Source organism: Eleginops maclovinus, chromosome 3 (genome assembly GCF_036324505.1).
Source record: "Eleginops maclovinus isolate JMC-PN-2008 ecotype Puerto Natales chromosome 3, JC_Emac_rtc_rv5, whole genome shotgun sequence".
Lineage (NCBI taxonomy): Eukaryota > Metazoa > Chordata > Actinopteri > Perciformes > Eleginopidae > Eleginops > Eleginops maclovinus.
Genome location: NC_086351.1, coordinates 8,411,785 through 8,428,298, shown reverse-complemented (window position 1 = coordinate 8,428,298; position 16,514 = coordinate 8,411,785). Strand labels below are relative to the sequence as shown.

At 40.7% G+C, this 16,514-nt stretch overlaps 1 protein-coding gene across 2 annotated transcripts in view; it reads left to right on the top strand.

The window, feature by feature from the left end:
• Positions 1–16,514, top strand: part of LOC134861893 (raftlin-like) — an 87,080-nt gene that overhangs the window by 21,525 nt on the left and 49,041 nt on the right. For both annotated transcript variants that reach the window (XM_063879477.1, XM_063879476.1), the window contains exon 3: positions 15,278–15,455. In XM_063879477.1, the coding sequence (XP_063735547.1) occupies positions 15,278–15,455 (178 nt within the window). The remainder of the gene's footprint in view (positions 1–15,277; positions 15,456–16,514) is intronic.

The following is a 16,514-nucleotide window of genomic DNA, read 5'->3' as shown; positions in this document are numbered from 1 at the left end:
AAAGCGTTAAGTGTCAAACATCTGGATAGAGAATTTAATCTGACAAAACTGGATTCTTTAAATTCCGTGTCTCGTTATAAACAAAGAAGAACCCGATTTGTAATAGGACGGCATGTTTTTGCAGTAACATTACCACATGTTTTAATGAGGAACAGCTATCGTATTTGTTGGCATATCAAAAGACCATCTGCTGGTTGATTTCTACATCAACTGCTGCACACTACAAGAGCATTTGGCTAGTTTGCAACATAAATGTAATGCAATAATGGATTTGGGTTAGTCTAAATAACAGGGAAACCCACAATATGTCATGGTCAAAGCCTAGTCTGCAAGCTTGAAGATGTGGAATAAAAGTAGAAGATAATCCTTCCTGAGCTTAGTCTTGGCTGCTGTTTAGTGACTTCAGGCAGAACAGGCCCAGATCCTTCACTTGAAACTGCTCTGCAACAAACAGGTCACCAGAGCCCTTCCACAGTTTCACAGTCAAGAGCAATTTGCAAGCCTGAAACCATTTCACGCTTTGTTGTTATTTTTAGGTCGACGCTTCATCTTGTAAGTGTAAGTGTGGAACAGGCTGGCTAACAGTTGGTTGGTGAAACATATTAAGTGTTACATTGAGGGTTGAGGGCTTTGATATCATTTTCTTTGGCGCTTTTTAGTACTCTAAGTAGGTCTGAAGTATTTGTAAAACATACATATTTATGCATATTTAGACTGATATTGTTATTGTTAATGATATAGGAGGGAATAAGTATGTTAGCTTTTTTTTTTTAGCTATCATCTTTAGATTTTTTGCAAGGATTCGTGCCACACGTCAATTTTCTGTAGAATCCAGTTTTACATCTCAGCAGCACAACAATACTTTATTTAAAATATTTGGAGACATATTTTGCGCTTACTAAAAATATTGTTCCTCGTGCAATATTAATATTACACAACCCCTTATTCAAATTTTAATTAAATCAATATAAATTGTTCATAATAAACACTCTGCTCCCTTTCCCCTAGCAGTCTATCAATGGTTGTTTTACTTTAAGGATGCATTGTTCAGTCTTGAGATGTCCAGTTGTTACTGCCAAAATGTCACCAGGTTTTGGCACAACCCAGGTATCTCATCATTTATTTGACAGAAATAACATGGACCGTTAATAAACTCCTATTTCTAATTCCACATCATTCTTTCTAAGGAAACTATTTTTTTTAAGTCTCAGTATCCCAATGCCGTAAAGTCTGGAAAAGAAAGGAATGTGACAGGTGAGCTCCTACTTGAACATGTCCCCAAATGTTTCCTTGAATCTAGATCACAACACATCCAGCTGTTGATGTCCCAAAGCTACCTTTGACACTCCCGATCACAACCACGCTCGCCTTCACTCGACACTGTCAGTGAACTTCTCCGACCTAGATAGTTTGGACAAGCTTCCTGCTAGCAGGGTATCAGAAGTGACATCCCGGGTCCTTCTCCCGTCAGGGTTCCAGGAGTTATTGAAGAGGCAAGCATAGCTCTCACTGAAGGCTTTTCAAAAGGCAAACTGGAGGAATGTCAAGGGCTTTGGGTTGAGTGGTTTTAAGCATGTGTATGTGTACAGATCTGCATTGCTTAGTTTTTTTTTCGTGCCTGTGTTGGCTTTAAGCACATATGCAAACCCTAATATGCACACGATTACATTACTGTACAGGAACACAGTGATGATGACAGTTACCATACAGTTAATGGACTACAGTAATGGACTTAAACAGATCTGAGTATGTGTAATTTACTTTTATGCTGCATTATACATCCACTCCACAACATTTATGTCAGCTATAGTTACTGCTCATGCTCTCCCCATGGAGACACACATTTCTAGGCTACGTCTTCCTGATAATACCCAAGTACTTATAACGTACTTTCAGACAGACAGACATTGTTTCAAGTGTAAACAAACACAATGGCACCAGTGCTACTAAGGACAGCAAGGTTGAGGAGAGAAACGATGCCATGAATGTTAACAGCTGATTGTTTGTAAGTTGATAATGGATTAACATTTTTTAATTAGCCACTCATGTCTGGTGAGACGAAAAAACACGCAGGTGTTAATGTCAGTGATTTCTCAGTTTGATTTTCTGGTATTCGCCAAAACAGTTTATGATGTTGCTGAGCTGAAGTTGCTGTTATTTTGCTCACCATTTCATCTAAAGCTACAAGTTTGTCTATTTAGCTATGTGACGACTTGAAAGTAGGATAGAAGCAACATGTGGTCTGAAGCACGGGTTAATAGTAGGACTGAAGGAAAGTGCCTCTGTCTAAAAGCCTCTTTATTTGTAATGGATGAGATTTACATTTTGGTTTACCACTTTCATTATAGACCTAAATATTTCTTGCTAACAGGCACACCTGCCATAAGCACCGCCATTTTAAATAATCAGGTATAGCATTTTACAGTGACATTTTATAAAGCTCTCTGATTAGATTTTTCAGACACTGGTTGCTGTCTTCAGGGTAGAGCAAATTATGCACCACGATCACGGCACAAAGCATGTAATAGCAGACCTACGGTGCCACCAAAACATCCGAAGTCTGTCAGATCTGAATCATCGCACAACCCCATGTTTGAAAATTCAAATGTGTGCTCTTCTGCTATGCTAATGGTGGAACCCCAACCCCACCCCCACCCCCCCCCCCCCCCACCCCAATCAAGCCGACATGTCTCGGCAATAAACGCTTCAAAAGTGATTTCAAACCGGAGGCTAATGTCAGGGTGTACTGTATGGAAAAAGCCTGCAACTTGTTGTTAGCAGAGAACAGGAAGTTAAAGTGGTGTGCGGCGACTGAGAAAGCGCTGTTGGAACGCAGCAGTGGAGCCATCGTGGGCTTTGATCAACAACCTGCTCATTTACCACAGCTTGTCTCTCAAGCGGCGTCTCCAGGCAACTGAGGGCTGTCAGCGGAGGAGGTGGCGTCGAGGACAAAACGCACTCTGGGGGCCTCCTGTCAGCCTGAAGACTGGTGATGGAGCCACACTTTAATGCCTGAGAGAAAGCGAGAGAGAGAAAGAAAAACTGGAATAAATATTTGGACCTTTTCTTTTTTATTGTATATATAAACCTTCTTTCTGGCTGATCAAATTACCAGTAGTTTTCCCCTATCGAGTCATTTGGTGCCTTTTGATTTAACCATTCGCCTTCAAAATGCAGCGCCCCATTCATTTAGTGAGGGGAGCAATAGATGAATTTGGTTTACTTTCCTCCCCATCTCCACTAAAAGCTTCCGCCGGGGCTCTGGACACAGATTAAGAGATGCATATGAATTTAGAGGCAGCCTTAAATGCTCTGTCTAGACAAAAATAACTAATTGAATTAGCATTTCGCTGGCCATCCAGGCTATTTGTTTTTATCTTTATTTGCCCAGAAAAAACACTCTGCTTAGTACTTCTATTCAGGAACGCCCTTCACACTAGCTCAGTTACGGACATTAAGACCTGGTAGATGCCCAATGCAACCACAGTCTGGTGCCAGTCAGCAGCTCCATCTGAGCCGTCGGCCGTTAAGCACCTTGCTCAAGGGCATCTTAACAGGAGTTGTTGAAGGAGCAAAGAAGTGTGTCTGATTCGCTTCCCGCGTCCAGATTTTCTTCGGTCCTACGGTCACGAGTTTGCTTTTTGAAATTTTGCCTCAGGCCAGATGCTACACCAATTTTCCAGTTCCCATTTCCCTCCTGTTTTTTCCACTCTCAACCAGTCCTTTTGTGCCCATTACCCTAATGGTAAGCTGAGAGTGTAAATGTCAAACACTGCAAAAGTAGGGATTTAGAGAGGGAGAGCAAATTTTGATGTAGTCTTTACACATTTGTCAAGTAGTTTATGTCACATTTACACCAGAACACATCTGAGAAATTAGAGGCCTGCTCTCTAAAAGGAAATCATAATTATATCCAGTTTTAAGAGAAACACTTCAGAGTATATTAAAAGGTCATATATATCTATCCACAGCTCAATTTCTTCATTCTGTCAATGATTTGTTCTAAATCAGGGGTCCTTTTCTTGAATGTCAGACTCATATTAAAATCAATACTATGCCTACTCTGAAAACATGATTATTTTTATGTTTGTTGTTTAGTGACGCTCAGGGTTGAAGCTGTTTATTAAAAGCACTGGGATTCAACCCCTGGCAGCACTTCAGTCCAACATTATTAGCGCAGCAAGTGTCAACATGTCCGCTCGCAGCATCTGGGAAATGTACAGGAGCAGACTGTTCTGCTCTACATGCAGGTGTGATCCCATCGGTCTCAGTGTTACCGTGAGAAATTGAGGTGGGAGAGCGCAGGAGGTGTGAAGGCACAGAGCAAGTGTGTATGAGAAACCTTGCTCTATAATATCATTTCACTGTATAACTGTACTCAAATGTACATTATTTGTTTTGTTGATATTATGCATCCAAATGTTTCTCTACATGGTAGAGATGAGGGATAAGCAAGATACAGCAATACAAAGAAGGGGAAAGAAATTGAGCGATCTATACACTTAGATGTGTGTCCAAAAACAGCCCTGTGCTGCATGGGCGTTTCAAGGCAGTGAAATATAATCCAGTAATGCTTTTTGGGTAATAAGAGAACTTGAAAGCATACTGTTCCACAAAGCACTGCACAGGGGTTTATGGGTTTAAGAGGCATGTCTTTAAAACTATGGAAAGTTATCACAGTGACACCTTTATCATCTGTTTTCGATGATAGAGTATGAAACTGAATAAATACCCTGTTAAATAATACATTTAAACTCTTTTGCAGGAAACTCTGCATACAGTTTAAACATGGCCAGTGTGAGTGATTTAGTGAGTGAGTGTAGTCATATCTTATCTAACGGCTTGTTGGGTAATTCAGTCTCTGTCTAAAGTATGTCCGGAGGAGCAGATACATTTTTATTTCTATCAATATATCGTTCCATAGAGACTGCTTAGTGTCTCATATATCACGTGTTCAACATGTGTATATGCTACCCGAAGCACATTTAAGCATAAATGTCAGTATATTCTGTCCCTTGATACAGGAGTTGATATTAAACAGTGTGCCTTGTTAACAGGAAACCAGCTGTTTAAAGAAGAGGTTATCACAGAGAGGGCAGAGGTTCATGCAGCTGAAAATCAGAAGAGTAACTGTGCTGTCTGTCCATCTCTTGACCATATGGTAACTGTGATGCAGTTTGTGAAATGAAGAAGCTTAACATTTTTGCTACAGTAACTCTTAAATTGTTTCAATGTGGACATGGATCTTTTTAAAAACCCTGTGGATACATCCATTTCATACATAAAGAGATTTGCCAGATTTATCAGGCTTAGTGTGAATGTAGACTGAGGAACCAAACAAGAAACTGAGTGAGTGAGTAAGTACAACTGTTAGGTGGATGTGGCAAGTCCAAGTGTGTGCGCATCAATGAGTGAACGAGTAATTAACATATAGGTCAAAGGGAATGAAGTGAATACAGTGTGTGTGTGTGTGTGTGTGTGTGTGTGTGTGTGTGTGTGTGTGTGTGTGTGTGTGTGTGTGTGTGTGTGTGTGTGTGTGTGTGTGTGTGTGTGTGTGTGTGTGTGTGTGTGTGTGTGTGAGTGAGAGTGAGAGTGAGAGAAAAGGAGGGAGGCACCAGCAGGCCCAGTGACTTCCCAGTGACTCATTAGGTGGGTAATTAAGGCACAAAGCTTCGGCCCTAGGGCTCCACCGAGCTGCACTCTGAGCCCCGACTGCTAATGACGCCGTCCTGCACCCTCAGAGAGATGGAGGCAGGGGAGGGAGAGTGAAACAAAGATATAGGCGGAGAGACATAGATTAGTCCACAGAGTAAGTGCTCCGACTGCTCCTCGCAGAGACTTGAAAAGACGAAGGGGTCGATACTGTTCACACCCTGCTGGGAAATAATGGACAGTAAACTCTGTTTCTATTTGCAGTAATGTAGAGTTCACTCGCTTTTGTAACCTAAACAACAATGGTTACAAAGAGATGCTGATAGATGTTTGAGGTTATCTAAGTGTGTAAACTAAATGACATACACTGGATTGTCTTACCTGTTAGTGAAATAATTTAAAAACTCCGTTTGTCTGGCTCACCAAGTGCTAATTCCTAACTGGTCTTTTTTCCTTAAACATAGCTATCATTATATAATAATGACATACATGATAAAAAAATATACATTTATAATAAATAACAAAAGCAATTGTTTTGATAATGACTTTACTACCCAGTGGATTTCAGCCTTGCGACTAACTTGCCATAACATTATGATATCTGAATAATCAGAATCAGGATGTGAAAAGTTATGACTTTCCCATCAGCCTCAGCTTTGTGTTTTACACTGATTGGAAAATGTTAGCATCCTAACGTTATAAACATAAAGAGTAAACATACCAAACAATACTATTTGAGCATTATCGTTGTGAGCATGTTAGCATTATAGTCAAAGCATTACCATCCCTATAGCCTTATTAAGTATGGATGTAAACGTATACTCTTGTTACACTTTGAACTACTTGGGATTTAGTTTTTGTAGGTTAAACGACTTTGACTCTTGGCAGAAGAAAAACAACTATTATTAAACAAAAGTAACTCAATAACCACATATCCTTTTAACCATTATAGCACATTTTTGACCAACGGATATCTTGGCTGACTCGTTTTTTTTTTCTTTTGACCATCACACCAGCACAAACACCTTGTCCTTGCATGTCCACTGTCTTGACACTGAGGAGAAGAGATTAGAGAAAAATACAGAAAATGACTCTCACATGTAGAGGCAGAGAAAGAGGTTCAAAGCACAGGAGACCCTTAAAAGATTTTGCTCTTCCTTACACAGTGCAGGGAATAAATGGAGGGGTTTTTTTTTGGAGGGGGTTGGCGGTAGCAGAGAGCAGTAGTGGTAAAAGTGAGACCGAGAGAAGGAGAGTTGAAGAGAGGAGGGCAGATTCCCCGCAGAGAGCAGAGGCAGAAAAGAGGCTAAATGTGCTGAGGAGCTGAGCAGAGAAACTTCCCCTTCCTGTGGCAAAGGGGTGAGAGGAGCTGAGGGAAAAGAGAGGAGAAAAATAAAGGAGATGATGGGAGGACAGAGGAGTTACTGGCATTTCCATTTTGAGCCTGTATGAAGGCTAATGACTTGAGGCGTGCTGCTGAGACCGAGCGAGGGTCCTGCAGGTGGTCCTCACAGGAGTGGAGAGCTCCTGAGGAGACTAAGGCCATTTTAATTGGACACTGAATAACGATATGACTACTTCACAGAGAGAATACAGGGGTGGTGCTTTCAATTCCAAAAGGCCAATTACAGCATATTCATGTTGCATTGCTTTTATCAAGACCTTAGGAAGGTGCACAGGCTTGTGTTTGGTTTTCATTCCTGATGGGTTTAAATATAATTTTTTCTATGGGATATACTTTGTGGCTTTGCAGAGTGATCACATAGGGAAACAAAACAATTACAAGGTATTAATTTAGGGATTATAAAGAGCCATCAACAATTGGCGTGGGTCTAATGCTCCAATGTGTTGCTATAACCAGGGGCATCATAGGTAAAGGGAAAGGAGGACTGACTACCCAGCCACCAATGAAGAGCTGTGTAGAACTCAATTAAATCGGCTAAATACATATCTTTGAAAACATTTTTGAATGAATATTTTAGATCAAACTAAATGTTGAGAGTCTTTGGGCTCCGTCTCACCCCTTCAAGCAGACACAAAATGGTGTAGTCTGCCCCCTGAGTCGAGTGACTGGTGAGGCTGCCTGGAGCAATAACCTTGTACACTTTTTATGTCTTTCCCAAAGGAAGGGAAATCTGATTTTTGGTCTACCACTAGAAGTCATTGCAGAAGCAATCATTTGACATTAAGGTCTCGCAGTAAAGACAGTTCAACTTTGGGGAATCTTTGCCAGTAAGCTAGCATGACCGATCTGCCGATTTACCTCAATCTCCAGATTCTACAACATTTGTGTTCCTCTCTTAAAAAACTATTTGAGATTGCAAACCTCTTCAAAAGACAGTAAGGACTAGGTCCTAGGTTCAAGTCTCTGAGCGGAGGACCCAGGTTCGAATCGGACCTGGGTCGTAGTGAAGATGTTGGCCGGAAACGGATACAATGAGCTAACAACGCTGAAACGCTGTATAGAGCTGAGGGGTACTGGGGAATTGTTTATGAAGAAATATTGATCAGAACTTATAAGTGAAGCTAAACATTGCTGTATCTCAAAATTATAATTAAGTACAATTAAGGATTTGACTAAATCTACATTTTTCATTTCAAGTTCTCTTCTGCCGTACCAAAGATACATTCCTTCTGTCTCCAGTGGCCCAGCAGCAGCTTCTTACTACGTATGTGAAGGGAACTAAAAACACTTTGTCCTGTACGATGCTGTGCACCAGAACACGTTGACTGTTAATTGAGCCATTAGCAAGAACAAACAATACTTAATTACAATAAGGTGAGGCAATATCACTGACAGAGATGTGGTGGATAGGAGCAGCAGAATCAGAAATCACTTGCAGCGGGTGGGTAATATATGCCGGGGCTATTTTCTACTCAATGCAAATGTGGTCGAACCATTTCTCCCAGAGGCGGTGCATGGCGCGTGTGTGTGCAGAGCCTTGGCGCTCCAATCTTTCAGCTTATTAATTTCATATTTACTCATTTATTTTTAAATGTGTTGAGTGATGGAAATGCGGTAGACTGCAGCTCAGAGGTGCTTACATGGCAGATGGGTTTAAAAGGGGAAGTGAGCTAGTGTCAGAGGCAAGATTTTCAATTCAAAGTTGAGGGATATTTTTCTTTTATTATTCATGGGGAGTGGGAATTATCCAAAGAAGGTTGACTCAAATGGCGTCCTACTGTGCTCCTAATACAATACAAACTCTACCCTAGATCAGTTTGGGCAGAAATGGCCTTCTTACCAGTATACTGACATCATTAAGACAGGAGACTTGAATGGCAAAAACTTGCTTCCGAATTTTTTCTTGATGCATAGCTACCTCAAATGCCCAACAGTTCGGGATTTGAGATGCATCCTACAGTAGGTGACGTTACAGTGACTTTTGCCGTCAAGTTATTTCAACTTAAGGCATTCAAGGCCCACAACCGCAAAGCACTCTGCAATGCAAACGCAGCGAGAAAAATGCTTCAATCTCACAGCCATAATAATGAAAATAAATGCCGCCTCCAGCTGCTAAAACGCACTCTGTCTGATCGGGCCCGGAGGAAGAATTGTTCCTGAGGTGGTTTAGGGAGCACTACAGCCAGATGCAAAGTACATTTAGATGCAAGTCAGTAAGTAAGGCACATACAGGGTTTAGATCATAACCCATTCACGCAAGTCATCTGTGTCAGTTGCTGGCTAAGTCTATAAATGTTAGAGAAAAGTCATCCAAAATGACAAAATGACTCTTCTTCTGTTTGTGTTCCTTATTCTTCTTCTACTTTATCTCCTTGCTTTCCTGTTTTCTTATTCTACCAAATAGTATAACTATTATTATTCAATATGAATCATTATCTTGATTTCCTGCTCTCTGTGTCTATTGAATAATATTTGGATTCCACCCAGATATGAGACACATGAAGTGAGAGAGACGCTTTTAATTCCCAGTGCTGAGTCAGATAGATATGTGTGCCCATGCGTGGAAGGTCAGCATTACAGAAACTGAACGGGTGGTTGTTATTTATTCTGCTCCTTAGATGAACTCTTTCATGCATGCATATTCAATTTTCGTGTTTACATCTTCACTCTGAATCAAATGCAAATCTGGGCAAGGATTGTTCCCACACACACCCTCCCTCCTTCTGCCCTGAAACACACACACACACACACACACACAACCACAATCTGTCTGTCCCTACTGTTTTCCCACTGCATATGTAGACCATGTAAATTGCCTTACTTAACAAATAAATTACCTGGTTTTCCCCAAAAAACATTTTTTAGTTTCGGGGTATTACACAACTATATTCTTATCTATATTATTAAAGTTTTGCAGCTACTTAATGAAATGGTTAAATCTGATGATCCATTGTTAAGAAAACATCTTACCACAAGCTCCATGTAGTAGCTTTTCACAGTATATTCGTCAAAAGTTTTGAGTTTGCTTAGTTTAATGAAATTGTAAATCTTCAAATGTTAATCTTTCCTCCCAGAGCACTTCAAGCACTTCGAGTCCATGTTGGCTTCAAAGCTTAGATTCCCTCTTGACCTTGAAGACATCCCCATTTTCTGACGAAGATCATGTTATTTGATCAAAAGCTTCACAACGGCTGTTGAAAAGACCTTGTGTTGAGATTGTTTTTCTGTTTCCAAAGTCAGTGAACATTAAACCTTAATCTAAATGTTGATCTGATAAATAAATCCACAAAGAAGCAGACAATGGATGTTTTTAGAGTGAAAAAGGCAGAACACTTTTGTCACATTTGAGAGTCAAGGGGACTAAAAAGACATCACTCTACTGTATCTCAACAGCAATCAGCATTTTATCTAAATTTATAGAAGGTTGTGTTGTTTACTTTAAATGGTACTAACTGTAAAATGACCAGGCTTTGAATTTAAAAAGAGATGCTTGAAATTTATACAGCTTAAAAGTTATTCTGACCCCTGTCTTGTCATGCAGCATGGACAGAAAGCATCTGATGTTTCCATTAACCCCAGACTAAGCCATCACTCCCACATCATTTCATACAACCATACCACACTTTTGTTTCCCCCTCTGTGTTTAATGGCAATGTCTGTTTGACAGCTCTGAACAATTTTCCATAAACCAATTTGTTAGTTGTCAGAAGCAACCTTTTTTTCCTCATTATTTGTCAAGAAGTGTTTTGTTTCTGGGGGTTTAGGGACCTTCTCTGTAGATATGAGAAAGCATTCTCTTCCATGGTAAACAAAAAGACAGAGTGAAGTAATTGGCTGCCAGTTTGCCATGTAAGGTTTCCCAGATTGCCTGTGTGATTGACCACTGACTCCTTCAAAGGGTTTAATATTTGCAGTATGAAACATCAACCCTGACGCATGCATACAGCAGTTATATGGCAGCTCATTTGCTCTCATCCACGCAAACAAAGAGATTCTTTGTGGACTATGACCCTGTATTGCAGGGCATAGTTAACATTCGAACAACAGAACGAGATTTACAAAAACCAAGCACTGGGCAACACTTGCTTGGGGATAGTATGATAAATAAAACGTGGTCTGATCTAATAAATGTAGACCCTGTGTATTTAAAGGCCTCTGGATGAGATTATTAGCTGCTCACACAGCGATTAAAGCCAACTTAAGAAGTCGCCAGCGGCTGTGTTCCCACTGCCTAATTGAAACCATTCCTTATTTACTCATCTCCACTAAGGGGATCAGAGAGCAAGCAAAGACAGTTTCATTTTCCATTTAATATTTACCGCCTTGTGAACTAGCGCACATGCAATATGATCCCTCTGGGGGGAGGACAGGGTGTTCATGTCGCACCAAAAGGAAGGGGGAAGGAAATAAAAAACAAATTGCAGATCACAGAGGGATTAATTCCATTTCTAAAGGCAGCCAGCGGTGGAGGAAGGGGGGGAAATGAGGAAGGAGGAGCTGGGGGGGGGGGGGCTATTTCTTTGTGTCAATTCCTCCACGCCTTTTAACTTCTAAAGCTCCAGCATTGTGGTGCAGTAGGACAGAGTGTGATTGAGAAATTTGGAGGAGTATTTTTAGCCAAAGCACTCCCTTGCCCCGAGGGGACAGTATATGATTTTTTCCCTTCTCTTGCTTCTTTCGTGGTTTCACAATGAACCTCTGGATTTGAGCCCGGGAGGAAGAGTTGGGATCCGAACTGAATCAGTTCTCGAGCTACATCACAGAAGCTTCCTTCTGATTGGCGCTAGCAGGCTTTTTCCAGAAATCCCTTCTGCAGTCCTGATGATGTGGTGAAGCACACTGAAAGCACACCACATCATTGTGTTGTACAGCCTGCAAGGGATGGCTGAACAATGTCACACATGTGAGCTTTAGTCAAATCTGTCTACCAGAGGAAGTGCGGCTTGTTGAGGTGTAAAGGAGTGACAGATTCAATGCAAATGGATTAAAGTAATCTCATTCTGAAAGAATGACAGTGGTAATCAATTATGGATATTGAAAAGACAGAAATCTGATTAAATATAAAACCTGAAGTTTCCTTTTTTTACATCTCAAGGACATTTGAAGAGAAGTCTGTATATACGCAGTAGGCAATATACGCATTGACGCTATACTGTATGTACAGAGTATGCTTGCACTGTGTTTGTGCAACAGCTCAGTATCTGATTTTAAAACTCTATGAACTCCAATTTGTTCAGTTTTGGTTCTTTTAGAAACTCAACATTTTCCTTTATTTCTATTTGTTTATTTCTTTGGGTTATAGAGCATCACATTATTCAATTTTGTAGCTCCAGCTGAAATGTTCAACACACAAAATGTATGATGCCAATTTGCATATGTTCATTCCACGTGCATACAAGCATTGACTTTAACTATAATCATGCTACCTCTGGAAATAGAGCCCTGAATTGGATTTGATGGAAATGCAATATTTTCTTGGATTCCAGCTGTCTTGAGGCTGATATGCTGCATATGATAATGCTTCCAATACAACAAATTCAAATGTATAATGTATTTTGGCACATCCGCAATCATACCGAGTACATGTGCAAAAATGCGCTTGGCTTCTTAGATAAATAATGTATGGGATGCGACTATGAATGTAAAGACATGAAGCAAAATCCACATTAGAGCCTCAAAAAGCATGTGGAATTATACATTAGCAGCACATTATGCGCTGTTCAATAAATCACTCATTATTATATTAGAACAACAGATCCACACATGACTATCACAGTAACACAAGAGCTTGTTAGCTTTGTGTGCAGTGGCCAATGGTAATAAATGCAGCAGATGTTATGCAGAGCTCCTTTACACATTTTAACACGACTTTGACATCAAACAAGCAAGCAGTGTGTGAGAGCATGCTGTTGGTGTCAGGAGTTTAAATGTCTGTGACTGACCTCAATTTAGCCTCTTTTGCCCTCGTGTTCGCATCGTGGGAAAAACAAACTGATGTGTGTATGGAATGAAAAACACTATTTTACAGTACTCATAATTATGATCTTTTTTTAAAACAGTACAATGACAGTCCCATATCCAATAAGAACATGGAAGTTGGAGTCATGACCTGCAGAATAAATAGGAAACAGATATCATACACATAGTATGCACTTCATTTGGATTTTAAATATTGAGTATTCTGTATCCAAATACACATAAATATATCATTCCAGCCTTGTCATGCACAATACTGCTATGATTAGAAAATCTTGTTAGTTTCGCCGACTCTACCTGAGACCATACAAGCAGCTCTCTCTCTCCCTCTCCAATTGAACTTGTGTACCCTGACTTTTCCCATGGATTTAAATGTTGCGTTCTGTATAGTCTCATTGACTCTAATTAGCCATAGCGGCGTTTCCCACGTCTTGTGACAGCTCGTTCCGACAACCAGACCTCCGCTCCCACTCTCCCTCCCTCCTCTGCTGTCCTCTCCCTAGTCTCTCGTTTTGCATCCAGCTCTTTGTGTTGGCGCTCTCCCACATGCCCCAGCTGTTTGGCCTGTAGTAAATGTCGCTGTGTACAGCGCACTGCTGGGATCCCAGCCGTCATGCATCCGGGGTCAGGCACCATCTCTCAGCTGTCCCTCTGTTTGGACCTCTCTGTTGTTCCTTCCTCTATATTTCCTATCCATCCTCCTCTCCTTCCCGCTATCAACCTCTCCATTTACTAATCTAATTGCTCCTACTCCTGAACTTGAACCACTCTTCCCTCCCGAACTCATTACCATTCATCCTGATTGGCCGATGTTGCCTGACAGAAGCTGCGTGTGGCTTTTTGTAACGCAGCTGGTTGCTCCATGAAAAGCAGTCACCAGCGGCCGTCTGCTGCAGGTTTTCTTCCCTCAGGGAGGTGCAGGGAGGTGGCAAGGAGAAAATAATGCTGAGAAAGAGCTTTGTGCAGCACTATGTCCAAAACTTCATTTTTATTAAACAGCTGGCCACTCACTGATAGCACTGTATTAATGTCATGTCCCTGTCTGCTGCTCATGGACAGTTACGTTGAGCTGATAGGGAATCAAAGCAAGTGTCAGAATACAGAGAGCTGCCGTGATACTGAAGCAATCAGCTCTGATTGGATTTTGAGCCACTCTTATTAACTCCCAGATTGAGGGGATGGAGCGAAAACGTGATACTAATTGCCAAAACAAATTGCGACTGAATCGGTGTTGGTATCTGAATTGCAAATCTTCGTGGCCTTTGTATTGTTTTTGATTTTTTGTGAAGCAGTTTTCCTTTAGTTTTCTGTTTTTGTGCAGTTTGGGAACATGTCAAGCTGTAAGAGGTCCTTTCTCCAAAAATAAAGAAATCCAACATTAATTAAATGGTACAAATCAAAAAGAGGCTAACTGCTGTGAAAAATAACTACCATTTAGGTAATTGCATAGAGTGGCAGAAATAGTCCAGATACTAAGAACTGCAGGGGAACAGTTTTTTCCTTTCATCAGTTTACTTTAGAGTTACCTGAATTTATTCAATGCATTTCATATTTCTTGCATAGCTGTATGAAAAATGGAACAACTTAATAGGTGCTAAATTGTTGTCAATTTTTTTTTTGTAAATTTCACATTACAGGTGCAACAGGGAAGGAATACATTACATACACCGACAGGACAGAATTAAAGCCTTCAATAGAGCCTATAGTGCAAAAGTTACTTGGATACAAGAAGGCAGGAGAGTGGCTGGTATATACCGTATATACCGTAGTAGGAATGGCTGATTGGCAAATGGATGAAAAGAATTAGGGCATCGGGTTGACAGGTGGGGATTGAGAAGGTGTAGAAAGGCCTATGTTCGGGCAGGGGGTAGAGGGAGGTTGTGAGGATGAAGAGGAAGAAAAGCTGACAGGGAAAGAGACATTACATTGACAAGAGAAATGACATTCATTTTAAAAAACTAACTTTGCCAGTTACCAGGGATTTGTACTGCTTTTAAACATAAATGTGTCTTTTTCCTGCAAAATATCTTCTGTTTTAACCAAGGTGATTGTTTTGGTGTCTCTGCAGTGATTTGTTTGGAATAAAATAATAGTAAGAACATGTATAAGATTGAGCATTACCACCAAAATCAGAAGGCGAGGAACTGCCAATTGGACTTACAGCAATCAGCACCTAGCAGCAAAGATGTTTCAACGTACAAATTATTTTGTCTAACGTATTCGTTGCCCTTCGTTTTCTTTCAGGTGGGACGTCCACACTTCGTCTTTCTTCGGTGAGGGAGTTGCCAGGTCAGCTGCAGGAGCTTTACCAGCAGGGCTTTGTTCTTGCATCCGTTCACCCGTTCATCCACCCCTGTGGTCCAGAGTCCAACAGCCCCCAGCACCAGCTCTACAGGGCCATACTGATACGACTCAACGACGGGTAAGAGCCACATGAGAGGGATTTTCTTTACCATTAAATGTGTAATTATCTGACATGGGAAATAAGGGTCAAAGGGGTCAAAACATCAGCCTTAGCTAACGGAAACTCAAAAATCCACTTACAGTTTCTGCAGAAAATGTAGTTGTTCAAGGTTTGAAATAATGAGTAATGCATAGCATTATAAGAAAAGCCTTTCCGTTACGCTGCCAGCTCAAAGAAGATTAAAGCCACGTAAAGTAGTCCATATACTAGTACTTTAGGCTAATTATTTTTGTCCTTTACAGGAATATACTGAAAAGTACTGTTATATTTAAAAAAGGTGAAGATAAATGTCCTCTTCCACAAGTTAAAATAAAAGCTGTCTTCTACATTTTTAGGCCTCACTATCACCAGTGGGATGAAAGGTTGAGACAATTTAAGTTAAAAGGCACTGATGTTTTTTACTAAACAAATACGTGGGCTGGCCCGGAGGAAATCATCTTTCAGAGGCGTCACACTTCTTAGCTACACCTCTTTTATCACAAAATAATGCAGCCATTATAGTCACTTAAGAAAAAATGTTAAGATTGCTAATGCACCTTAATTGCTGTAATTATGCAGAAAAACACTTGATGGGAATCAGATTTTTCTTTGTTCTCATGTGATGAATGGTACAAAATTGGTAGGTGGTAAATGACATAAGGGTTTATATCATTATACATGTTTACGGCTCCTGTTTTATGTCTTTTTTGTTCGGGGTGTGGGATACATTCATGCAGAAAGATTTCCATGATGGCAACCAACTAAAAGCAAACAGTGTAGTTGCATTTATTATCAGTTGTACAACCGTTCTGTGTTGCTTCAGTATCGACACCAGAGCATCACAACATCTGTTTGTGGCTCGGCGAGCTGTCCTGTGGGCATCTGAGTTTGGACTTGAGTCAGCAATAATCTCAATCCTCCATCTCCAGTCCTTTTAATGTTGAAGCCAAAACCGGTTGCATGGCCCAAAATCACCACCACCCCCTACATCTGCCCTCCAGCCCTGTTTACGAGCCCCTCTGTCCTGGGAAATATGGG